Source organism: Micropterus salmoides, unplaced genomic scaffold (assembly GCF_014851395.1).
Source record: "Micropterus salmoides isolate LMB-PRFRI ecotype aquatic unplaced genomic scaffold, ASM1485139v1 Ms_hic_scaffold_10, whole genome shotgun sequence".
NCBI lineage: Eukaryota > Metazoa > Chordata > Actinopteri > Centrarchiformes > Centrarchidae > Micropterus > Micropterus salmoides.
Window position 1 is genome coordinate 3024177 of NW_024040041.1, and position 25958 is coordinate 3050134.

At 39.9% G+C, this 25958-nt stretch overlaps 1 protein-coding gene across 3 annotated transcripts; it reads right to left on the bottom strand.

The window, feature by feature from the left end:
• Positions 1-740: 740 nt before the first annotated feature.
• LOC119919255 (oxysterol-binding protein-related protein 7-like) lies at positions 741-24364 on the bottom strand. 3 transcript variants are annotated; one of them, XM_038739685.1, is made up of 23 exons: positions 24274-24364; positions 15311-15527; positions 13498-13641; positions 13225-13278; positions 12930-13043; positions 12573-12740; positions 11671-11806; positions 11374-11492; positions 11061-11150; positions 10774-10930; positions 10219-10352; positions 9209-9301; positions 7709-7889; positions 7549-7623; positions 6246-6460; positions 6011-6148; positions 5851-5914; positions 5666-5744; positions 4060-4204; positions 3744-3894; positions 2753-2879; positions 2526-2648; positions 741-1907 (listed from the first exon to the last, which is right to left on the bottom strand). In XM_038739685.1, exons 2-23 carry the CDS (start codon positions 15473-15475, stop codon positions 1799-1801), a joined length of 2781 nt encoding a protein of 926 aa, XP_038595613.1. In that variant the 5' UTR covers positions 15476-15527; positions 24274-24364; the 3' UTR covers positions 741-1798. The 3 variants fall into 3 exon arrangements, with proteins under 3 accessions (XP_038595613.1, XP_038595612.1, XP_038595615.1); XM_038739684.1 differs by lacking the exon at positions 24274-24364 and adding an exon at positions 16434-16652; XM_038739687.1 differs by lacking the exons at positions 9209-9301; positions 24274-24364 and adding an exon at positions 16434-16651.
• Between the last annotated feature and the right edge of the window lie 1594 nt (positions 24365-25958).

Sequence of the window (25958 nt, forward strand, 5' to 3'; positions counted from 1 at the left end):
ACATCTTCCATTGAGAAAGGAGTGAACTTTCCTTGATTTCATTTAGCCAACGCTCTTATCCAAAGCGGCTTACAATTGCTATGTCAGAGGTCGCACGCCTCTGGAGCACACCAGTGTGCTCAGGGACACACTGGTGGATGTGTCACAGTGGGGAGTTGAACCTAGGTGTTATCTTATCTTATCCACTGAACCATCACCACCCCATTTCATTAGTCACATGACCTCTGGGTCACTGCACAGATCCTGCCAGGACTCAAATTTCATACGTTTTGGATCCTACTATTGGTTCTGCTCTGTTAAAAAACATTTTGAAATAAAAGGATCTTGAGCAGAACCATTTATTACTTAAGATTTTTATGATTCTATTACATTTGGGTCCTCAAAAGACAAAAAAATGACACTTGTCATGCCCAAAAGCTAGATTATAAACAGATAAATAGCCATAAATTAATTATCATTAGTTAATATTTTATTTAACCATTAATAAAGCCACTAATAACGTCCAAGCCCTTTCCGAAGAGTGCCTTATTACTATGTGGTGCCAACACATTTATCTTGACTTGGTCATTATTTCTGGACGTTATCGGCTCACTTTCTTTTGGCCACATTCATTTGACTTCATTAAATGTGGCAACTCAAGGAACTTCCTTTACAGACGAAGGCCTTAAGATGCGCTAACAAAAGCTAGTGAGTGAGCCTTGAGATAACAAGTGAACAATAGTTGAAAAGGACACAAACAGTGTTGATTATGGAACCTTTTATTTGAAACAAAACCATTAAGAAAGTCTCTTTTCCTTAATAAAATCCATTGTTGAAACATCAATAAAAATACTTCATTGCATCAACAGAGAGCATAAAAAGGTCCAGGAGACGCAATCCTAGTCTGTCAGCTCATTTTGCATCGACAGTTCATACAGGCTAGAGGGGAAGACGGCTGGGCTAACAGGACTGTTAGATTTAACCAGCGTGAAGACACTTTAGAAAGACAATGAATTTACCTATGTGTCACGATTAAACATCAGAAAATACACACCGACTTTACAAATCGACCAGTTTATACAATAAGACCCATTGAGAAAGAAAGCAAGCCATTACCAGCTCACCTGTAATATACCTCACAGCGCCACAATTAGCCCTCCATGTGTTCTGGATCCCTCTGCTGGAAGCCAGCTTCTGAACCTCATCACAACTGTCATACAAATGAGCCAGACTAAACATATTTATATTGAAATTATACAAAACAAAAGTATAACATAATCTCTCATTTGTCCCACAAATATGATATAAGACACTTTACAGACAAAATGGCCCCAATCCTTACAGGAAAACTAGAAAATATTTACCCACAATTTTCTCAAGGGCAGCGATAGAATTTAAAAACTAGATTTTCAAATCAAGATTTGCTTTTTCGAATCATGGATGACTGGATTTAAATGTCTCCATTATGAAAAGAGGTAGGCGAAAGGCTGGTAAGACATCCGGCTTTGTCTAAATCAGTCTTCATTTGTTCCATAGTGGCACCTCACCTCTACAAGGCACCAAAAACCCAATGAGAGGTTCATTTATGCATCCAAACGCCCTTCTCCTCTATATCCTTGCAGTAATGGTAGCAGCAGACCTCTGGATCTTTGTTGATGAGTCACTACAGTACATTCATGCATCGGTTACCGGACCAACACGGGTGCAATTAAGTTATTTTTACTAACAGAGGGGTATATTATTCCTCTTCATCATATCACCATGTGTTTAGCACCTGGCTAGATTCATTCAGCCTCGGCTCTAAGCTAGGTGCAGTGTTTTACCACAGGTCCAGGTTTTGAGTCTTGCTGAAGCCTGGGTCTTTGCGGAGATTCCAGTAGGTGTCATTGTACAGCCACACCTCTGTGCCGGCCTCATTAACAGCTTTCCTGAGATAATAAAAGACAAGGGAAAAAAAGTTCATGCACTCATCTCTTGAAAAATGTTGTTTCTTTTAGCATCATTTTAACATTTAATATTTAGCGGTTACTAAGAGTAAAATGAGAAGTTTAATGACTCTTTATTACTACTTATTTTAGGTCATTTTTATAATCCAAGTACCTTTGTTGCCTGCCATACCCAATGTCTGGCAAGTTCCTAGATCCAGTTGAATTATTCAGGCTTTTACTAAACAGTTAAAGAGCTACACATTCTAAAGGTCATTTCCTTTCTTCTGGTTTCTGCCCAGAGAACTTAGATGTAGTAGATGACCACACAGCCCAGATGAACCATTAACTTTCAACAATAACTGTCTTTCCATTCTCCACTACATGAGGATAGGAAATAACCTGTGATGATGTCATCAAACTGAGGTGGTGAGTTTGACAGGCATGGATACGGTCTAATAAAAAGATGCTTTTCTGTCCTCCAGGAGCCTGAGAATTATTATTAAAATCATACCAGGGACAAAAAGTCACGATATTTTGGCCTCTGCTGCGTCTATTTCAATAATTTTTTTTAAATCTGTGTAATCTTGTGATATAAACGTGCAATGCAGAGCTCCTCACCTGAAGAACCTGGGGATGTGCTCCTCCCCTCTCTTTGCCAACTCCTTCCTCCTCTCCCTCTGCTTCTCCTCCACCTCATCCTTCTTTTTATCTGCCTTGGCAACCTTCCCTTCCTCTAGGAGCCTGATGGGTATAAGAGGGGCAGGAATTAAACAACTGGTCAACATGGGAGGGCAAAACAATAAAACAAGTTTTTCACTTTAAATGAATAAAAATCCAGTTTGTACCTCTGGTCTGGTCTGAAGCGTGTGTCTGTAGGCGGGAGGACAGCCTTCAGCTGAGGAGTCAGTTCATTTAGTTCTCTGGCATATTGTGAGAAGCCATAGAACTGGAAGTGGTCATCAGGCTGCACGTCTAACAGGAAATTACATCATGCATTTTTAGACTGGGGACAGTGGAAACATTTTACAAATCCTAAAGATAGGATTTCTGGTTGACAACTTTGAGAGGGATCGCTGTCAAAATAGCTACCATCTTGGAGTCAAGTTTTATTCTACAAAAGTGAAGACATGGGGAGGTTTTGTGAAGAAATTACAGATAGCCATGGGTATATGGTGTATTGTGAATGGACAACTACTAAGGACTTTGAATACAAGCCTATTCATGCCCTCCGTGTGTGTCGACATTGCTTAGCCTTTAAATTGAGGCATTCTCACTGTAGACAATTTTCCCTCTTCCTGCATGTGTCAGCTGCAGCTGTGTTACTGTGTTGCATTTGTCTAATATTACAGTTTGCAAAATATGACTCTCTGGTGCCAGTAGAGTTGTCCATCCAAAGAAGGTTAAATTCAAGGGCAACTGGATTTGGTTGAAGCTACTAGAAGACATTTTGTCCATCATCCCTCAGAGACGTCTTCAGTTCTGAAATGAGCAGTAGGAAAACTCAGCTATTTAACCTCTCTGGGGTTGTTTGCCAGGATCACCGATACCGCTGGTTCGTTAGTGCTCCTGGCTTTTGAAACGACAGTTGTTACAGTCGTTAGAACCACCCGTGGCCAAGTCTGAACGACCATCGTTGGTATCTTCACCTGAGGCCAAGAGGTAACATTTGAGGTAACAAGTTTCCTGGGAAGTGATGAAAGGAAAGCACTGTACTACAACATTGTACTAGTCATTTCAGAACTGAAGAAGGCTCTTGGATGAGGGACGAAATGTCTTCTAGTATCTAGTATCTTGAGGACTCTTCCAGTGCTCAGATTGGAAGGGGATGCTACTCACTGGGCTTCCAGATGCACTTCTGTGTAGGCATGGTGTCACAGACGATGCCCTCATGCCAGAGGCCTCCAAAACGGTGAACCACTTCTCCAGCCCGGTCCAGAATTACACCCTGCACCTCGTTCTTATTGTTGTCTGAGCTCCAGTAGCGAGACTGTAAAGGGTGGTTTAAACAGAAGAGAACAAAGCAGTCCATGTGCATTATTGGGACTTCTAACTGAACTAGAAGAAACAGATGGACGAGAGACTGTGTGCACATCAGTCTGTGTGTGTGTGTGTGTGTCTGTGTGTGTGTGTGTGTGTCTGTGCGCGCCCTGACCTTGACAAAGGTGATCTTGCAGGTGCAGACGTCGCTTTTTGTGTTTCTGATGACCACCTCACCATAGTGCTCCAACGAGCGCTGCTGACTCAGCACGTTGTGAATACATGTCACTGCCTTGTTCCATTCATAGTGATCACCGTACCTACACACACACCAACAATATTTAACCTCCCTTAATACTTTGGGCATTTTAGCCTGTTTTTTTAGACTTTAGAGTTTTCTAGATTTTAATGCATTTAAAATTCCAAACCCTCTAGAGCTGAGCTCATCTTTCCCTCAACAAGTTTAATTTATGTACCAAAATATTAGTTTATGAATGCAGGATTGAGCATCTCCAGCAGTTGTCCAGAGTATACTACAAACCCTGTCCAAAACAACCCAAAAATGTCTCTAAAAAGCTCTCTATACATAACCACAGAACTGACAACAAACCTAAATATTATGTTTGCTATGAAAAAGGCATACTTGGAATATGGTTACAGGTAACATACACGTATCACATACATATATCCTTACATCATGTCTGCATTGTCCACTAAAACAGGTTTTATGTGAGTGACTGGCTCAATTATAAAGACCCCTCTACTCTTCTTATATACACTCACAGCTTTATTGGCTGCAATCCTTGAGTGTTTTCATGCTGCACACTTACCACTGGATGCATCTAGCTGTCAATGTGATTTTACAACCAATTTCATTAAAAGGATCAGAGGTCTCTCATTCCAGATTGCAACAAGATGCTTGTTTTGCTCCTCAGTGTTAACCATTTCTGCAATACTAAGTAATATTGGCCGAAACATTTGTGTATTTTTTCTTGAATCCATCTACAGTAGCTTTATTTTGGTTGTCTGGTTTACCATGCAGAAATTCAACCACTTCCTGTGATGGTTAGTTTGGTTCAGCCATACTTAAACTGGATTTAATCAGTGGACTTTTGTCCTTCAAGAGTCCCCAGTTGTCTAACAATGATCTGTTGTTTTTATGAAGTGGCAACCTCCGGCGCTGAGCCTTAAACCTGCCAACAGGGGGCGACTCCACTGGTTGCAAAAAGAAGTCTGTGTTTTCGTCTCAGTACTCTGACCCTTTCACAGCGTGTTTTCAGTTCGTGAATAACTGAAACATTTTGATCACCTACAAATGTCTTCTTTAGCAGTACTAAAAGACACTAAGGATTTGCTGGAATTTTTTTCCGGTAAGCACAAGTTGTTTGCTGGTCAAAATTAGCATCACAATTTATATCGCAGTAAACTACAGATGCACCTTGCCAACTAAGCTATCCAGCTCCACCCTCTCATCCAAATATAGTCACTTCTGGTTCCAAAAAAACAAAACAAGATGGCAACGGCCAAAATGCCAAATTCAAAGCTCCAAAATAGTAGTCAGCAAACCAATGGGTGATTTCACAGTGGCCACGTCTTTTACCGTGTTGGTCTAAATATAAGACGACCCAGATCATAAGACGACCCCCCCTTTTTCAAGACTCATTTTTGGAAAATTAAGTCAGTTGTATGGTCGTACTTAAACTAGTTAGTAGCTTATCCTTGTGTCGTACATCTAGTGCTGCATTATGTGACTGGTGCTGTTAAATGAAGAAGTGGCTCACTTGGGGAGGGTAACATTGACCAGTCCAGAAGAGATGATCTCCACTGACTTCCCCCAAAACTTGTACTTCCATCTCTGATCTGAGAGCAGACAGACAAGAGGAGGAAACACACAGAGCATTAGGTTTGACTCCACTTCTACAGTACAGGTGAATCCAGCATTCATCTCCAAGCACACCGCTCCTACCTTGCCAGAAAGTGAAGTTTTCTGAATCTGCGTGACAGGCAGAGACGGGTGGGTGATGGCTAACCTGAAAGCCCAACAAATAACACAGCATTACAGTTTGTTGTAAACCCAGATGTTGAGGTTTGGTCACATTGTGTCTATATCCTTCTCTGCTGGTTACCTGCTCACTGATGTAGTGGAAGCCTCTGTCTTCTCTGTGGCTCTCGTAAGTTTCTCCCAGAACAGGGTTGAAGGGTTTGTAGCGATTCCTCCAGGTTGCCCATGCATATCCAGAGATGGAGAACACTGCCACGTAAACCTGAGAACATGCATTTTTTATTTATTAATAAGCTCACCACTGAACTCAACTGTATCTAAGCCCCCGCTGGTTAGGAATCTAAGTAAAGCAAACTCACCATTCTCTCATATGGATCATCAATGTGGTTGGCGATGTCCAGTAGCTCAGAGTACTCCAGCTCTTCACTGAGTCTCTGCAGCAAAGACACCGGCTCATTGAGAGCGATTGGCATGGAGACTCTGGACAGGTCTTTGCCTATGTTGTTGTACAAGATGGTCATGATGCCGATGTGGCTGTTGTCTGTTCCTGGGGCGGGGAGGGCAGTGCGACGACCTGGATCACAGCAACGCAAATCAGTGCAATCAAAGGGCCTCTCATAAGACAAAAAAGCACCAAGTAGTCAAGCAACATAATACAAGCATGGAAATATAACATAAGCATGGGGGAAACAAGCGTCTCTTGAGCTACTTTTTAAAGATGACCACAGATCTTAGGTCCAGTGAAGTCAAATAATTTATGAGGCACAACCTCTAGGGTAGTGGATCTCTAACTTTTCTAAACCTGGGGAGCCAGCATTTCTTTGAGGGCCATTTACAATGAGAAATATTTTCATTGCTTGATCTGACAGTCACTATTTCTTACTGGTACAAATGGTAAACCCATGCGCTGAAAGCATGCTATGTTACCGTGACTATCTGCAAGTGTGAGTTATCATGTCACCACTCTGAGCTACGGTGCAACTCCACATGTAATAATGTTGTTGTTTTGTGCAACAAAGTGAATTTAAAAAGTACATGAACAAATCTTGGCTCTGCCTGAAGACACTCCCAGGCACCCACTTTGGGAACCATTGCTTTAAGGCACAATCTCATTTAGCCTTTCGCAATCAACCCTGATCAGAGGATATGTAGACGTAGAAGTGATAAATGTCTGTGCTAAATCAATCAGTGTCTTTACATGCACTTTAGAAACTGGGTGACAATTGGCTTTTTGCACACATCTGATTTCTTAAACCACAGCATCAGTAAATCCACTTTTCATAGGTAGAGGATTCGAGAAACCAAATTTCTAGCTAAATTTCTCTGGGAGAAAGACAATTTCTTAACCATGTATGCGTTTAAGCTGGCTTCTAATTAGCTTTTTACATGTGAGCATGTGTGTGACAAAAGACTTCCGAGAGAGTGGCTGGATCAAAAAGGAGCGATCGAAGGAATGACGGCTTTTTGTCACCGCTGTTTTGTGTTACATCCATAAGGAGAAGTTGTGTGCTTTCACTACTGGGCCTGTCCACTAACTATCAGGAAGCAGTCTTGTGTCTCTGGTCTAAAAATCAGTACTGAAGAGCCTACACTGGTTAACAAAGAGTACACATCAGTGCACTCATTCACAACATAAATGAGACAACACAGTGGTGGTGTTACCAGTATTGGTGGGCACTGGGCTGGGTCTGGCAGGAGCACTGTTCAGACTGGCCCGGTAGTTGAGGGTAGCAGTGGCTGAGGAAGAGAGAGTCAGTCATTTTTATGCTGGAGTGGTGGTTGGGCAGTATGGTCTCTGACTGCTACTGGCTACTAGACTCACTGTGTCCCTCTTCAGGTTCTGAGTTGCTGGTGGTGGTGATGTCACTCAGGCCTGACTCATCCGAAGCTTCTGCCTCCGATGAGCTCTCGCACACGATCACCTCACTGGCATCAAAATACTCTGCCATGGATTCTGCTACTGAGGGCGCACGAGAGAAGTGACGACCCATAGATGGTGTCCTCTGCGAGGGAGCACAGGAGGAGAGGAGAACAGGATGTGTTTCAAACTATATATACAATTTTCTTAATGAATGTTCGTACAAAGTAAGAGTTGGAGTTGACAAGTAACAGGTAAAAAACACGGTCAGGTTGGAGGGTGAGTTCCCACAGGTGCCAACCGCAACATGTCGACAGGCATGGTTTCGTCCAGCTCTTGGGTACAACTGCCGGAATAGCATGAAGTGACCACACCAAGCACATGACAACTGTGTCATTCATTTGTGTTTTCTTGTAACAGACTGTATCGTAGGAGAAGAATCTCTTTGTTCCAGTGGTAGACAGTAATTAAGTACATTTACTCAAGTACTGTACTTAAGTGCAAATTTGAGGTAGTGTTTTCACACCACTTTCTACTTCAACTCTACTACATCTCAGAGGGAGATATTGTACTTTTTACTTCACTACATTTATCTGACAGCTTTAGTTACTTTACAAATTAAGACACACACAACAAGTGCAGCTGACACGATTATTAGATTGACAGTGAAATTAACTTTTCGTGTAAAAACATTTCATGGATTTCACCCTCACAACTGTGAAGATTAGCTGCTTTTCCTTTTAATTATTTTAATTTATTTGTGATTTATTTTGTACTGTTGGTTCGACAAAGCAAGCACTGAGGTGGTGTAATTTTGGGCTCTGGGTATTTGTGACGGCATTTTTCACTATTTTGAGAATTTAGAAAATTGATTCATGGGAGGAAATAATCAACAGATTAATCCATAATGAAAATAATTTGTTACACTCAACAGGACTTATCTGTAACAGAGTATTTTTAAAGTGTGTTATTAGAACTTTTACTTAAGTAAAGGATCTGGATACACCGCCCATGACTGACTGACTGACTCACACACACCTGAGTAACTTGAATTATTACTAAAAAGGAAACCTGTTTATAATGAATGCCACTGTTTAATAAATAGGAAAGTTTGCATACCGTATTTTTTTATTCTGTTTGTCATGTATGCAACCGCTGATAACCACACTAATAGTACTTAAGTATATTTAAAATCCGGTACTTTTGAACTTTTACTCAAGTACAAATCTAAATTTAAGACTAATTTTAGTGGAGCAATATTTAGCAAGGGTATCTGTACTGTACAAGTAGAAGATCTGTGTACTTTGTGCACTGCTGCTTGGTGAGATGTGCTCTGCTGTAACGGCTTGTGCGAGAATTGTGTCATATGCAAGATAAAAATGAATACAAATGAGTGACAGCGGCATAATGAAATGACATGCATGGAGAGATAAACCGTCTTTCACACACCAGCACAGTACACACCTGGTCAGGACGGACGGTGCAGAAGGATTCATCAGTAGAGTCAGAGGACAGGGAAAGCGAGTGGACTTTGGTCAGACGTGACTGTATGTCCAGCTAAACACGCATGCATGGGGACATGCACACAAATACACAGACCACCCATGCAAGACACATGAAGAGGAAACAAGAAAAAAATAAATAAAAATGGTCAGACTCCAGAGCTTTTATACAACAGGTGGCGTTAATCAACGTGTCGCTCTATCGTGTTAACAGGGCCAGAACACGCCACTGCATTTTTCTTTTGGTCAACAGCTATTAAGAGTCAATTAAGTATTTTTGCTGCACTAGTAATGCCTTTACCTGTTTTCACAGGTACTGCTAATCCTTATTATGTAAAATTGGTCAACAATTTGAGTGATTTTTGCCTTTATTCTCAATACCGAAATTATTGACAGGAATTAACTTGACTGTTGAAGAGAACACAGGATGACAGTCAGCTGTCAGAAAAATAAACACCATAATAAAGCCCAAAGTCACAGTAACTGATGCCCCATAGGTTGAAAAAGAGAAGCACGGACAGAAAACAAACCGCTAAGAAAAAACCTTATGCAACACCAGACGAGACGGGTCAGTTTGATAGCCCATCCACTCACAAGACTGCTCAGTTTCAGTGTGAGACAACGATAGTATTATTTGTGTCTTTGAGTGTGCGGAAATAGGGTAACAAAGACTTGCAGTGTGTTCCTTCAGGGAACACCTGTGAGAACTTGTGCCTGTCCTGCCAAAACAGCCCAAACCTGCTCAACAGTTTCACACAGCACCTCACCAACAAACTGTAAGGGCTTGGCTGCCATTGTCTTTTTTTCAAACCAAACTGTGCCTATATTTTATGCCAATAATGAATGTTTTAACTCTGGGAGAAAAAGTAAGGAGAGGTGGTGAGGAAATGAACAAAGAGGGAAAGGGGGATAGATCTTCAGGATGAACAAGGATAGTTTTGAGCTTTGTTTCCACCTAACCCTGTGTGTTACCTCAGATAATGTGCTGCAGAGTGTAGCAAGCTGCTGCGAGGTGTTCTGCCTCAGGTCTGGGCTGGTCCAGGCCTGCCTCAGTCTTTCCCTCTCCAAGGTCAAAACCTCATGTATGGACTTAAGAGAAGCATGAACTACACCCCAACATACAGAAAAACATCATCAATTATAGTCCAGTTCATACACATACCATGCTACCTGTAATAAAGAGTAGGAACCCAAATGTTGCAGATGATAATAGGTGTTAGGTTAAGCATGTTATATGTCCTTTTATTTTATAAAATGTCAAAAAAACAAACAATTAAACAAATAACAGACTTAAATAGTACCAGAAGTGACATCTTTAAATAGCCCATTTTGATTAAACATGTTTTTGCTTACATTAATAACAATCAAAAAGTTTAATGAATCAATTATTTCAGAAATTATTTCTGAACTATGAACAGAGAACTTTCATGTGTATAGCGCCCCGTTTGAAAAACAGACACCCGTCATTGAAAACTAGCTCAATTACACCTATTGACAGATATACAGCTGTAGGTGAGAGGGCCGTACCCCTCTGAGAAACAGTGCAGATGTCCTGGTGAAGCTTCTTGGCCTCAGGTGAGGTGACCTGAGGGTTGGACAGCTGATTGTAGACGTAGTCAGGGATGGACTGAACAGACGCCCCCAAACCTGAGCTGCCATTGGTACTCAGGTGGCTGGAAGTGAACTGGAGAAGATGAGACGGAGAGAAAATGAACAGCAATTTAACAACTTGTTAAACAGAGGACGTAACTATTTTACAAAACAAAATTAAGATGAATCACAATACTGCATAGGAGGTTTAAAGTCAGTCCTACCGTTCCCCCCATGGCTTCAACGCGGGACAAAGTCCTGGAGTGACCAGCCCCTTTCCCTGTCTTCCGCTTGGGTTTCTCCAGGGAGAGATTCTAAAAACGGACACCAAGAGGGTTAAAGCTTAGACTGATATTTACTACTGCTACTTTCTATTATCTACAGTGTTTTTTCATCATATATCGTTTGTCTTTAATGAAACTACAACAAACTAGCCTGGACTACACTCAATAATCATCTTAGTGCACCATTATTTTTCTAGTTAAATATCACTTCAAGAATCACACATATATTCACAGCTGTTACCAGAGTACTCACTTGCATGCTGATTCGCATCTCCAGGTCTGTGTTTGTGATTGGCAGGCCTCCTTCCAGCCAATGGAGTCGCTGGATGAGCTGGGCCAGTTCAGTCAACTCGACCTGACAACGGGCCAGGTCTGATAGACAGAGGACACAGACCATGCAAAAGGACACAGACCATGCAAAAAAAAAAAAAAAATCTCACATCAATGTGTGTTTATTATCTGCAACTTAATAAATGTCACGGCTGAATCTGATTGAATAGGACTGTAGACCAGGCTTCCTCTGTGGCTGAAGATTACAGGTGATTCTTACCGTTTGAGGATGTGTCGATGTCGTGGGTCTGCTGCAGCCAGGCTGACACCTTGTTGGTCACACCCTGGTGAGGGGCGATGGAGGGACTTCCCATGTCATGTTGGTACACTGGCGCTGAGCTGGCATAGTGAGGAGGCTGCATGGTCAAACACATCAGGGTTAAAAGTAAACCAGTGACAGAAAAATTACACTCTTTTACATAACTATTACACTACAGTCGTCGTGGAAAATACTGTAAATAATGCTGGAATGGTTCGTCATTTACCCAATGAATTAATCGACAGAAAAATGTATTGATCAGAATTTTGATATAATACCAAATATTTGCAGGTCACCGCTTCTCAAACATGAGATTTTATCTGCCGTTCTCCATCTCATCTAATCTTAAACAGTTTTTTGACAGAAAACAATGATTAAGATATACATTTGAAATATTTCATTAAGCAACTGATCCAACTGTAATGCTGATCCATATAACATAACCAGCTGATTGAGCAATAATGAAACAGTTCTTTGAACCCCTAACCTTTTGTGAATCTTGTGCACAGAAGCCATTACGTATTTCTTCATACTACATGCTGATAAGAGTGTGTGTGTACAAGGTTAGTACACAAATACTGTGTAAGAGACATAAAATAAATAAATAAATGAATAAATAAAATAAGATAAATGAGTGAGTAGAGTTGATGTCTCTACACTGTCAACCACCTCCCACAATTCTTTGTGCTTTGTTACCATAGAAATAACCCAGGGGGCATTTTCTTAAGAATGACACAACCCATGACAGTGGATGAGTGGCAGTTGTTGTCGTTGTCAGCAAATGTATTAAAATGTGTATTATCTATTTTGCCATTTTTTTGATAAAATGTGTGACATTAACTTGAGCAGGAATCTCTACTGACTGTTATTCGGTTTTTCTGGGCCAAAGTGGCCATGGCTGGCAGGTTGCTCGGGCCCATGGAGAGAGCGTGAAGGACACCACGATGGACACTCATGGCCTCGTTTTTCCTAAATACACGATGGGCACACAGCTTGGTCAACCAGATGTAGAACATATCATGGCTCTTTGCCTAAGAGGGAGGAAAACAAAGAAAGGAGGACACAATAAAGAGAGGAACAAATGTTAAGTTCATGGCAGGATAAATAATATCCAGGTGTTTGGTTGTAAACTTCCTTAGGAAACTCTAGATTTTACTGATAGTGAGTGAAGATAAACTCAGGGTTCTTGACATCTCTCTGAACTGCGTTGTGTAGGTTACCTGGAGGTGGTAAAGGTTGTCTCCAGCATCCAGATCAATGCGTTTGGACTTTTTGTTGATGGACATGACAGCCAAGCTGACGTCCAGAGATCCAAGGAGCTTCCCTCTCTGAATCTAACACACAATGGCAAAGTTTACTTTAAACAAGTAGAAAAAAAAAAAATCTATTTGGTAAATTTAAACAGAGCTTTTAAAACCACAATGGAAACAATAGAACAAACATGAACAGCGAGTTCATAGCGCTATCACCGCTCTGTGTGACAGTGTAGTGTTGGCACCTGCAGTTTTGACTTACATCTTGCTGTGTCTTTGAGTACTTGAGAATTCCTTTCTCCAACAAGAAGTATCTCTGAGAAGGACCAATCACAGTGAAGTGTTAGAAAGAAAACAAGGATGATCCAGTGGACACAGGAATTACATTATGCTGACTGGTTAGAAGGTTCAACAGCTATGCTTCAGAGTAACTATTACGTCAGCCAGAAAAGATTTACATGTTGAAGAGACCGTGCCATAGACAAGACAGCCTGTGTAAACAGAGCAGAAAAGGTCAGATGCTGTCCGTGCACACCTTGTGCCAGCCTTTGAGCGGGTACTTCCTCCTCTTCATCAGGTAGCCCTCACAGATCCCAGGAATACTGAGGTCCAGAGAGGAGCCGGGACCTGAACTCATATCCAGATGCTGCAAGTCGTCCAGTACCTCCCAGTTACGAGACTGACGAAAGAAACACTTCAATCATTACCAAACAACCCAAACCACTAAAAGTCAGTGTTTGATGGAGTTATATTTTGGAAATAAAACAAACAATTTGGCATAAAAAAAAATTAATATCAAATGTATCATCTATATATAATATCCATCTATGTACTGTTTAACACCATTGCTCTGTCACAATCAGGAGTCTTTAATTTTGTCATTCTGTATATTAAATATCCATTTTTCTCTTATGGTGGAAATGGATTTACATAAACATAGGAGGCAATAATCTATTTTTTTTATTTATTATAGAAAAACAAATGCATTTTTGTTTTTCTATTTAGGCTACATATAAGGCTAATGGCAAAATAAAATCCCTACTTTGAAGCAAAACAGTGGATGTGTAAGTACCGTAAAACTTTAATTAATAGCCCGGGCTTTTATTTGCTAAAATCACTTAATTGACCCTGCCATTACTTGGGACATGTGTCCATGTGGAACAGGCCTTGAATTCCTCTTTTGCACAAAACTGAAATAGGCTACTATGAAACAGTTTATTTCAAAATCAGAATATTACTTGTGTAAAAAGTATCCAATAGTGTTGTCGAGACCACCCAAACCGAGACTAAGACAAGTTCACCACATTACATGACAAACACTAAAATGTGGAACGAGATCACATCTTTCAGATCAATTGGAGAAGTACCTGAAAGAGCTGAAATCAACATAAGCATCTTTATTCAAACACTCCTTTTCCATGCCTACCATCGCGGGGAGGGGTGATAGTCGTTAACGGAAACAACACATTTTTAATTAGGGTTATTGGTTGCATTTGAAGCAATACATTTTAAATCCAATCAAAGTTAGGATGTTAACAAATCAGACAATGCTAAAGCAATTTATTGATATTCCCAAAGTTATGGTGCTTGAAATAAAATCCCAAATCCTCAATGTCCGAGACAAGACCGAGTATAAATGTGGTCGAGTCCGAGACGAGACCAAGACCATCAAATACTACAACACTAGTATCCAATAATATCAAATAGAAGTCATTCCTTTGATCTAGCGCCGACAGACGGCTTATGCGCTTTTATTTTGAAAGCAACAACATGGTGCAGGATGATAAAAGTGTGGCAGAAGTTGGCAGACAGAGCGATGGACCTCACAGGACAGGATTCACAACTTAATTTTTATGAAAAGCTGTTTGGACTCTTTTGATTGGTGGACCCTTACAGACTGAAGGAATATAAATAATCAAGGAATGAACACATTCGGACTTAACGAGGCTTCAAACATAACGGGAGTCAGCACTTTTTTTTCCTTTTCATCTCTTGTTCCATGCTTGAACAATTGAATTGTAGAGGAGCTAACCGATCTAACGATGTGCAGCATGTCCATACTGACATATTGATCATACGTTTAAACATTAATATGTAGCATATTAACAATCTAAGCAGCAGAGGTTTTATACATCCAATGAACTTCTATAAAAAGCAAATAAAAAGTTTATTTGTCAAAATGTGTTCCCACACCAGGTCAGTAAATGGGGTTGCAGCTATTTGGGACTCTGCTATTAATTGAAGTTTTACGGTAACTACAACCGCAGAATATACAATAAAATAAAGTAGAGACAGATAAATACAAAAAACACAGTATAGTCAGATTCTAAACCTGCGGGTCTTGTTACCTGTTTTGAGTATTTGGAGGAGCCAGTGCTGTTACTGCGTGAATGGCCGGGTTTGAATGTGCTGGCTGGGGATTTGTCAACGCCGCTGACTGACTGGCTGCTGCTCAGAGGGGGCGGACACACCTGAGGGTCCATTGGTGCCACGTGATGAGGAAAGCGCTGCATGGTGTGAAAGGACCTTCACAGCAAGTTATGTCTCATGGCAGAGTGCACGGGACTGCAGAGGTCAACAGAAAGTAAGACAGTACAGTGGTTAGGCAATCAAAGACAGAAACATTAAAGGAGACCTATTATACATTCCTAGCTCTATATATTTATTCAAGAATTCCATTAGAGTAGTTTTGCATGACTCCGTTATATAATTTTTTTTTTTTTTTTCCAGAATATGTTTGCTGCAGAGATGTTACATGAATGTATAAATAGTTATATCAGAAAAAACAGAAATTGAAAAAGATTTTTGAAAATGTTTCTGCTTAGTCATGCCAATCAAGAAAAACAAAATTAACAGTCTAACCAACAACTATTTAAGTTTCTTCCAAATAAGGCCTTCCTTTTTTCCTTAGCTGTGTCATTGCACAAAGCAGTTCTTGTCTGCAAATTTAGGTTGTAAGTAAAAAAATTCACATCAGCTAGGAAGGAAGGTAGAAAGAATCATTTATCATCAAGCTGAACACTTAAAATATAAACATTTATACCAGTGCAGACATAGAAATGCATAATTAGGATGGTACCATAGCAACAGATGTCCCATTAAATTAATCGAAAGTCTTTTCCTGCTCCTCTGGAAAAAACAAAAACAAGATTCTGGTGGCAGCTTGATGCTGATGGCTGGAGCCATTATCACATGGCGGTGTAAAAAAAACTGCTAGATACTAAGAACCTCCAGCTATCACAACAAATAAAGTGTGCTGAAACAAATAAAGTGTGTTACTTTTCATTAAATTACATATACAATGAAAGCTGCTTATCCATATCACCCGCTGCTACACTGAACGTAAATGAGCATGTGCAGCAACTACAGTATGTAGCAAATTAAAAGTACATAAAGCCATAACAAGGCAATGGAAAGCAACACCTAAGGATTTACGAATGCCTTGGCGACACAATAAGAAATGAAACACACCTGTGTTGGCCTGATGTCAAACAAGCTGCTTCCCCATTAGTCCATAGCCAAGTCCTTTAACTTTCCCTCAAGAATTGCAAAATTCACCTTAAAGTAGTTCCTGTTGATAAAATTTTTAAAAAGTCTTATACCACAAAAAGCTATTTTCCTGGGAATATCCCTTTAGCATCAAATTATGCTCTGAAGAACTCCCTTCAACTCTCCTGTGTTACACTGAGAGCAATGCCTCACCTGACTGCTTGTCAGACGGGTGCCTGTCAAAGCCAGCAGGTATCTGGGTGGGGCTGAAAGTACAGCAATACTTTTTTGACCTGACCGAACAGGCCTGCCAGCTCCGTCATGACGAAGGCAACAAGCTCTGTGTTAGATTTGTTGTCAGCAGATGTACATTAGGACCAAAAGAGCGAAAGCTGTATGCAAAAATGAATTTTGCGCTACACAGGCATACAGTATTGACTACTGTATGGGTGATTTAAAGGGCTAAATCACACATTTAAACTTCAACCGTGAACATTCTACTTTTGTTAGGAAAGTATAAAAACAAAATAGTTTTTTTTATAAAGACTGTCAAAATGAACCAATGGGCAGAACCACAGACAGGGCAGTCAGAACATAGAGAACGTAGTGAGAAAGTCAGAACGTAGTGAGAGATAGACTAAGATGTTGGTTTGTTAACAATTAAAAAAAAAAAAAAAGAACAGACCTCATCCTTTAGCCCAGTCAGTTCCTGGCTCTGTTAAGGGTTTTGGTGGGTTTGTGTCTTTAACAAGCAAAGAAACAAGCAAATGGAAAATCCCAATAAAGGCAGGTATTCACGTTGTACTGGTGCAGGTGGAAGCGGAAGCATGCTCGGCAAGCTGCCTGAGTGTATCATTTCAAAATACTAGGCCTATGCAATCACTGGGAAAAAATTTGTTCTATATATCTATTTCCAACTTTCAGCAAAATATGAACACAGCATTATCAAACATCTTCGCTACTTGTAATGTTGGCATTTCCGCTTTTGTATTGACCTCATAGTCTTTGGGACAGGATGACTTACAGGGGAAGACAACACTGTGAAACATTTGGAATTTCTTTCTAGAATCTCTCTTCCAGATGCCAAACTTCCAATAAAGTGGTTGGTTCTTGGAGGGAGTTTTCCTGCCTGACAGAACCACACAATCCCTGCATGCTTTGCACTTCACTTAAACATCACTATGTGACTATATAGCTTAGTTACAGAGTCACTGAATAACACATTCTTAACACAAAGTTATAAGTGTTATGGTGGACACCCAGCCTTATGAGGCTGTGTGACATACAGTCATATGAGGGACATATATGATGCCCCCCAGTTTCCGGAGTATTCTGTTTGTTATATGAATTACTCATAGCTTTTCTATGACTCTGTGCAGAGCGGAAGCTCCCAGTAAGTAAATTGATAACATAATGTTGATCGAACGCAAAAAGACGCAACTCTTGGAAGTGTGGAAATGCCCAGAGAGTCTGGGGTGTGCAAATAACGGATCATTCCCCCTGCAAGCGAATGTAAGAGCGTGAGCGGCAGAACATGAGCGTTAAAGTTAGCAGAGGAAAATATGAGCAGTAAGTTGTCAGGTAGGTTACAGTGTCCCTGTTAATGAAAGTCTGTGCGTTTCCCCAACTGCTAGAAAGTGAAAGCGGTTAGCGCTAGAAAACATCTTCGCTAAATTAGTAATGAAGTAACGTTGATTAGCTGCATGTCATTACTACCCAACGTTACTTGTCCAGAGTTGAGAGCATCAGGTACAAGCTTAGACTAATCAGTTGTACAGCTCTGTCCTGTCCATTCTGTACATCGTGAAGGTAAAATTATATTTCAGAGGAGTCTAAAAACTTATCCGAGATGTAGCTATGTTGGCATTAAATTTATTGCTCAGAAATAGCAGACAGCTGCAGCAGTGTGTTTACAGCAAACAGCTGATGGAGTTATGCTAATTACTGGGTCGGAAGTTGTTGTTTGAAGTTTTCATAAGTCAAAGTTTTTACACCTCCTCCTCTCCAAAACAAGCTGATCAGCTGATTACAGCAGGTAATAAAGCTCGTTAAACATTGCGTTCCTCCGACACAGACAAGCTGCAGCTGATCTGCAGCTCTTGTCTGCTGGAAATGTAATAATCTTCCAAACTGTTGTGATTTTATTTTTGTGTTGCTTTCTCTCAAACTTTATTGCATCTCTTCATTATACTCCCACACAAAATAGCCATTTTTAGTGGTCACGCAAAGCCTATAGTTTTTCATTATATTCCAATCAAATCTGACTGAACCACTGACCTGTTATGGAAATATCCTCACAACTCAACTCTTAACTGTGGAATAATATTTAATCCAATGGTGTGCAACACAATGATGTCACTGTGGGTGGTTTTACCACTGGCATTCACGAGGGTTCATTGGACAAAATTTCTCCAAATTCTCACAGAAACAGTGGAAACTAAAATAAATCTACAAAGTTAAACTGCAGCTGCAAGAACTATAGATTCCATTTAAAACAGTTTCTTCCCTCAGGCTGACCTAACTGTCTTTCTTCGGTGGACATCCACAGTGACACGTCCACAAAAATTCCTCACAGCTGATATCATAACCCAGGTATGACATTATGTGTTGAGTCTGTACTTGGACAGAGAAAGATGTTCAGAATAAGCACGAGAAGTATGTTGTCTGACCAGTTACCCAGATAGAGTGCAGGGGCTGAGATAGTCCTAGGAGCATTATTCAACAAACACCTAAACTGTAGAATTGCTTGTCAGTTCTAGAGTTTTTGTTTAAATTATGTTAACTCATTCCACAACATATTTCCTGTAATGGAAACATAGCAGATTGATTGCAAAGCTCAACCATCATAGTGTAAAAACAGTTTGACTGCTGCTGTTTTTTTATAGTAGTAATTCCGTAAATTGCAATTCAGAGTTGCAGTGAAAAAAAAGAAAAGACAGATGCATGTTTAACTGAAGCACAGTGACAGGGTTAGTGGAAGCAAGTAATTTAAAAGCTGTCACTTTGAAGCCCCGTAGGCTGAGTTCAGCCATATTTGGTGGTGTAACAGGAACACTGGGCTGCTCGTCATCATAGAAACAGATCATCAGATTGGGATGTTTATTGCAGCTTCAGTAATATCTACTGCCTTCCCTTCGACAAACAGCTCCCCTCGCTCACTTGTGACGTGCAACCAATCAGATCAGAGGCAGCTACATCACAGCCAAAGCAGCACAAGAAACAAAATCTGATCTGCCACTGAAACCACAGAATGATCCGAACCATGACTTCTGTGACCTGTTGCACCCCTGATACCAGTGGTTTGCACAACCAGAAAGTCATTAGAACTACGCATGTTCCAACAATTTTGATTACTGTCAACCCTCTCCCAATTCAAGGAAGTAGCTCATCGACAGAGATGGGGACTCAAGTTAGAGACTCAGACTCTAGTGCGACTTAAGTCGCACACAGTGACTTCAGACTCGACTCGTCCTCAAAAGACAGGAAACGTGCCGTTATTCCCTCCCTGCGTTACCTATAACCTGCCTACGTAGCATCTGCTGCGTGCCGCCACACATGAGAGAGGACAACAAACACCGGCAGCTGCGGCGCCATTCATCATAAACTAAAGACCAAACAAAGACGCGCTGAACGCAAAATAGGTTAGTAACCTGTGGTGAGTAAATATGTTTAGCTCAGAGTTGGCCTTCTAACGTTAGCTTGCTTCTTGCTTTAACTCTGATAGTCGTTCGTTATGAAAAGATGAATGAGCGCTTGTTTACTTGCCAAAACTTGTGATGATCGATTAATGTAATTATTTACGTCCCGCTTGTTGCCATCACATTAATTATTACCTTTGGCTAGAAACAGGTTCCAGGTTTATTTTTGATCATGTAGCCTTACAGTTTTATTTAGTTATAACGTTACACTGGTTTGAAAGGGTGCAGGGTGTGTTGACTTACAGTAGTTTATAAGCTGTCATTACCTGCATTTCACATTACATGGTTGTGCTCTGCAAGTTAAAAACAGGTTACAGGTTTATTGTTCATTATGCAACGTCACAGTTTTATTTAGTTAACGTTACACTGGGTTTAAGAGTCTGGGAAGTGTTTTGACTTACAGTATTTAATAAGCCGTCAATAATTGCATTGCCCATCACATGGTTGTGCTCTGTAAATGACAAACAGGTTACAGTTACGGAAATTCCTTATAGCCATGCAGTTTTATAAGCAACCTGGATTGAACGCAGCAGGTGATACAACATTCGTAATAACCACAAGAGACTTGAGACTTGGACTCTAGCTCAAAGACTTGTGAGTATCTCTGCTCATCAACTTTTTCAAACCCTCTAGGGATCAGCAAATTTCAGTTCATTTTAGTATTATCAAAAATATTTTGCAGAGATTTTTACATTTTTACTGATACTTGTTTAAGTTACTTATTTTAGGGGTGTTTAATAGTCTTAAAATGGTTGAGGGACCTGTGAATCCTTCCTGGGGGCACACTCACATGCTGGAGTGAAGGTCTGATTACAGCTCTGTCACATAGAATTTCATAAACTCTGATGTTTGGAAACTCACCAGGGAACGGCAAATAACTACCAGACATGGATTTTGTTAAATGGTCTGTACTTTTACAGCTCATTTCTAGTTTTCCGACCACTCAAAGCGCTTAGTGAAGTATGGGGCCCACTCACTCGTTATAGCTAGAACCATAGGACCAAACATTCAACAGAATCTTTCCGTGTAGAATTCTGCAGATATTTTATATGTACACACACACAAAAAGAAAACACCAACAAATGCATGTAGAGCAGAATTACGCAGAAACCCATAATTCAGAAGATAAAAGATTGTTTTACAGTCATGTACACAAAAAAACAAACAAAAATGCAGGGCTGAATTTAACCCAACCTGGGTTGTTTCTGCTACACTGCACTGAGTCAACTTACCCATGGACTACCAAACTTATGGGTAGGTATAATTTTTGGTAACTCAGAGACATACGTAACATTCCTGTCGACCGAGTTCCACAGTGTCTCACATATTGATCTTTTCCTACATAGGCTTTCCATTCATGTCTATGTTGCACAAGATGATATTCAACTTGCAGAATAACTAAACTTACTTAAGTCAAAAGCAATACTAACAACAGTTAGCTATATAAAATGAAGTCTCTTTCCCAACGCAGGCCTTTTCCTTGCATAGAGAATTACAAGACAGTCAAATTTGGTACCGCCTCCAGCTCTGGACAAATCTCTGACAGTGTCTCCACAGTAAACACTGTTATCAAGCAAGTGCTGCACTTTGTGGATTTCCTTTTTGCTGTATTGTAATCAGGAGGCACTGTGCTTTCACAATGAACTGGTTAATGTCTTTGCCACACAGCAAAATAATCACTAAAGAAAAGATGCGTTTTCCCGGCTGTTCCATGTCTTAATATAGTTTAATATCACCAGCAGGCCTTTAAAAATGCCATTGCAAATGGCATTTGTGAACGCTGCTCTCAGCACCTCTACATGTGGGACTACAAAGCCAGAGTGCGTTTGTTTACACCGCTGAAATTTAAAGAAATAAGTTTTCAATAAAAATAAATAAAAAAAGACTTCCCTCAAAAGGATGGCCTCATGTACAGTAGGCTTGTGTTGTATATATCTACAGCTAACACTACTAGTGAGTCAGCAAACGTGGTAGCTATGGCAACCACGGTACAACCTGTCCAAACCAAATATGAGATTCCTAAACAGATGCAACCTGTATTGTGGTGTGTGATTAAAGTGTTGTCCAGAACAATCTATCACATTCTTGTCTGTGACATCAGATCAGACAAAGCCAAGACCTGAACAGACTGGTTCTCGTTCTCTCTGCCTCTCTCTCGTCTATCCTCCACCTTTCACTCGATCCCTACCTTCACACATATGCGAGTGCAATATGCACAGGCTGTTTGTCCACAACCCAATGTTGGTTTTAGTTGCAGTTTTTAAGTGCTTAAAACGTCCCATATTATACAAAACTTTTTTCACATCATTTCAACATGAATGTCCCACCATCCAACACAACAGCAAGCGGTCATCATGACAGCCATTTGGGCGGTGTTTTCAACCTCAATTCTGTTTTTGTACAGAGTGAGCACTATTATTATTTCTATTAGTAGTTATTCTGACAATATTTTTTTCAATTAATTATTTAGTGTAGGTCATAAAAAAGTAAATATGCTCATGACAATTTCTAAAAGCCCAAGGTGTTCAAATGTCTTGTTCTGTCTGACCAACAGTCCAAGAAATTATAAAATAAACGCAATAATTAACTTTTAATGGGTCTAAAAACAGAAAAAATAAGCAAATCCCCACATTGAAGAAGCTGGACAAATGTTTGATATTTTTGCACGATTACTGTCTACAACAACAAATTGGTTGCCAGAATTATTGTTAATTTTCTCTTTCAACTTATCAATTAACTGTTCTACACAATATTTGACTATTTTATTTAGGCCAACATATTAAACATAACCTTTGGTAACTTTGGCTTCTTTTGTAAAATAAAATTCTAACCTTTTTTTTTTATAAATGTAAATGTCTGTAATTTGTAAATACAGAAAAAAAAATGTTTTGGTTCTGAACTGGTATAGCAGGACTATCAAAACCTTCAAGCCCTAACAGGCATCTTGGCCCCCTTTCCCACAGACTGTGATGCAGAATACCTGTGCAAAAGCCTTCAGTATCACATACATGAGAAATAAACAACTCTGAGCACTGAATTATAAATGCAATTTATAATCTGATGTAATCAAGGCTCTGATTACAGTACATTCAGAGCTAGCATCCGTTTTTCCTAAGACAAATACCCAGCAAAAAACCCAGGAAACTATTTCAAACCACTTAGTTGAAAAAATAAAAACAGTAGCATGATAAAGATTTTAAAACCCGTTTTTTCTGAACAAAGACTGTGCCGTAACTCTCTTTACTCAATTTGTACAACCTGAACTAAAATGAAAAATGTTTTAATTACATTCTAATCAATATTTTTCATACTAAATAACGTGTAAATAGTTTGTTTGACAAAAGAGCATGGACAGGTCTCATTTCCGGAGTCCTGGATTAGGACATCTGCGAAACGGGTTAAAAGTCTTTACTTACATAACAGACGGACTATGTTTTCATCCAGAGAACAGTCTGAGGTTCCTGGAAATACCTTTAAAGTTGTACTATCGTTAAACCACCATCATGGGTTTCAGAGTTTATGTTTTCCAATATTTTTAGATGCTTAGCTTTGTGATTCTGATGTAATGTTGAGGCACAAACTGGCTACAAACAAAACAAAACAACAAACCTTGTTTTGTTTGTAGCTTCCGTGCAAATTCATCAGCAAACAACAGTGTAGATACCAAACAAGACAACCCACCCAGCTGGCTCCTGCCGAGAAGCAGAGCATCAGTCACACGGGAGGGTGAGGCGTGTGCGCTCGCGTGTTTTTGGGAATGAGGACAGACAGAATAAATAAAACAGGTTTGGTTCATGTGAGCACCACATCAAACACCGCCACAGAAACAATGTGATATTGCACATGTCGGTAAAGACATTTCAGATTTTCTATGACATATTTCTTAAAGCATTTGTTTTTAAATGACAAAAAACAGAGAGTTACTGACATTCCCCAATTTCATTCACCTCGTAAAGAAAATTTCCCGTCACAACACGCGTGAACACCAAGCCCCCTGACCAAACAAACCACCGAATGATTTCTTAAACGCTTCCCCCGCTTTCAAACTGAAACAGCATCAAACATTTAACTTATTGGCGTCAAGTGAAACCGAACAACTAGCCATTATTAACAAAAGAACTGACCTGCTGGAAACCACCTGGTGAGCCGATGAAAGCCCTCTTCAAGTTTGAGCGTCGCCGCCCTCGTTCTGCTGTCTCGGCGTGCGCGTGGCACAGATTACAGTTTCACAGGTGCATCATGGGAATAAGCCATTTAATGTAGAGGCAGGAGGCTTTTATGTGAATAATGTATCCAAATCTTTCTTTAAGACGGATGGATACAGATCTTAACAACTTGTAAGCCTAAGACAATCCCTGCTCAGCATGCTTTCTTTTTGTTATTGATCGCTTAATGCAAACACTAATAGGGTGATCACTGATCACTGTAAGGTTGGGAAAAAATGTGACAGAGCTGTTCAAGTGTGTAGGTGTAAGGCCTTATCTTGTCACATTAGAAGCTTGACCAATAAGAAAATTATTAGTCTTTTTAAAAACTCCCAGTGATTTGGTGGAGCTGTGAATAATATTGTGTGAGCTATGAATAACAGCAATATTAAGATATGTTTTTCTTTTGTCAACATTCTCATTGTTACAGGGCCATAATTATCTCCAGTGGGGCAATCTGTCTTACATGCAATAAACAGAACAATTACTATTTATATACATATTATTTGTTGAATTCAATTGTTCTAAATTAACTGTGATTTGCACTTTTCTGGACCTAAATGTCACATTCATTTTTCACACACATTCATACACTGATGGCAGAAGCTACCGTGCAAGAGGGGCAATCTGTTGAAAGAAACTAATCATACACACACACACCGATAGCACAGCCATCGAGAGCAAAATCTGCAACACGCAGACTGGGGGAGCTGGGGATCTAACTGCGGATCTTCCAGTTAGTGGGTAACCTGCTCTAACTCTAAGCCACAGCCACCCCATGTCAGCCAATAATAGATACAATCTACAGGGGATGTACAACCTATCCTAAATTAAAACACTGTATGTGTTCTATTTTGATGCAGCACATTGGTTAAAACATTATACATTTGCTTCTTCAAAAATATAAAAAATATAAATAAATATATGAAAACCCTTTCAACATAATTGGAACCCAACATGTAATTGAGGAACTTGCATTTTATTCAAAACTAATATTTAAAATTTAATTTCAAATACACGTAAATGTGCAAAGTAGATGAAGCTCTTCTTCTAGTGGACAAAACAGAGTTCTTGACTCTTTCTCACTTGACTGAAGAGGTGGTGATGATTACAATCCCATCTCCATATAGGCCTACTGACAGCATCGCTGTTGCTAACGTATGGATGTGATAGTATATCATATGATGTTCCTCAAATAACATGGAACAAATTGGAATGTGGAAAGATCTCCCTACCGAAATAGACATAATGTGGAGGTTTTGATAGAACACTACTAGAACACACATACTTGTAGTCTAGGACTTGGCTTGGTGCCTTAGTTCCATTCAGGGGATTTTAGTGCTCCAACTTTTTTGCCATATAGTAAGTTTAGGTGGTCAAAATCATACATACAATTTTTGTCACCATAGGCAAGTGATTCTCTGAGATGGGCCCCCTTTGGGGTACACCATTTTTGAAAAATTCCTCAAATATTTGTATTTGAACTTTTGAGGAGATACTTTATGCCATCTCAGGCATGAAATCCCAATCATTAAAGGCATGTCTTTTTCGCTTAAAAGTTGTTCTAAGTTCAACCACGTAACAGCCAACATGGACCTTGTGTG

Bases quoted from the DNA above. Each gene is read 5' to 3' on its own strand.
- LOC119919255 (XM_038739685.1), bottom strand. From the start codon at position 15,475: ATGCAGCGCTTTCCTCATCACGTGGCACCAATGGACCCTCAGGTGTGT. The intron at 7,890-9,208 runs GTGTGTACTGTG...GCTCCCTCGCAG, and splicing joins GCACCGTCCGTCCTGACCAG to AGGACACCATCTATGGGTCG. The intron at 5,915-6,010 runs GTAACCAGCAGA...TTGGGCTTTCAG, and splicing joins TCCACTACATCAGTGAGCAG to GTTAGCCATCACCCACCCGT.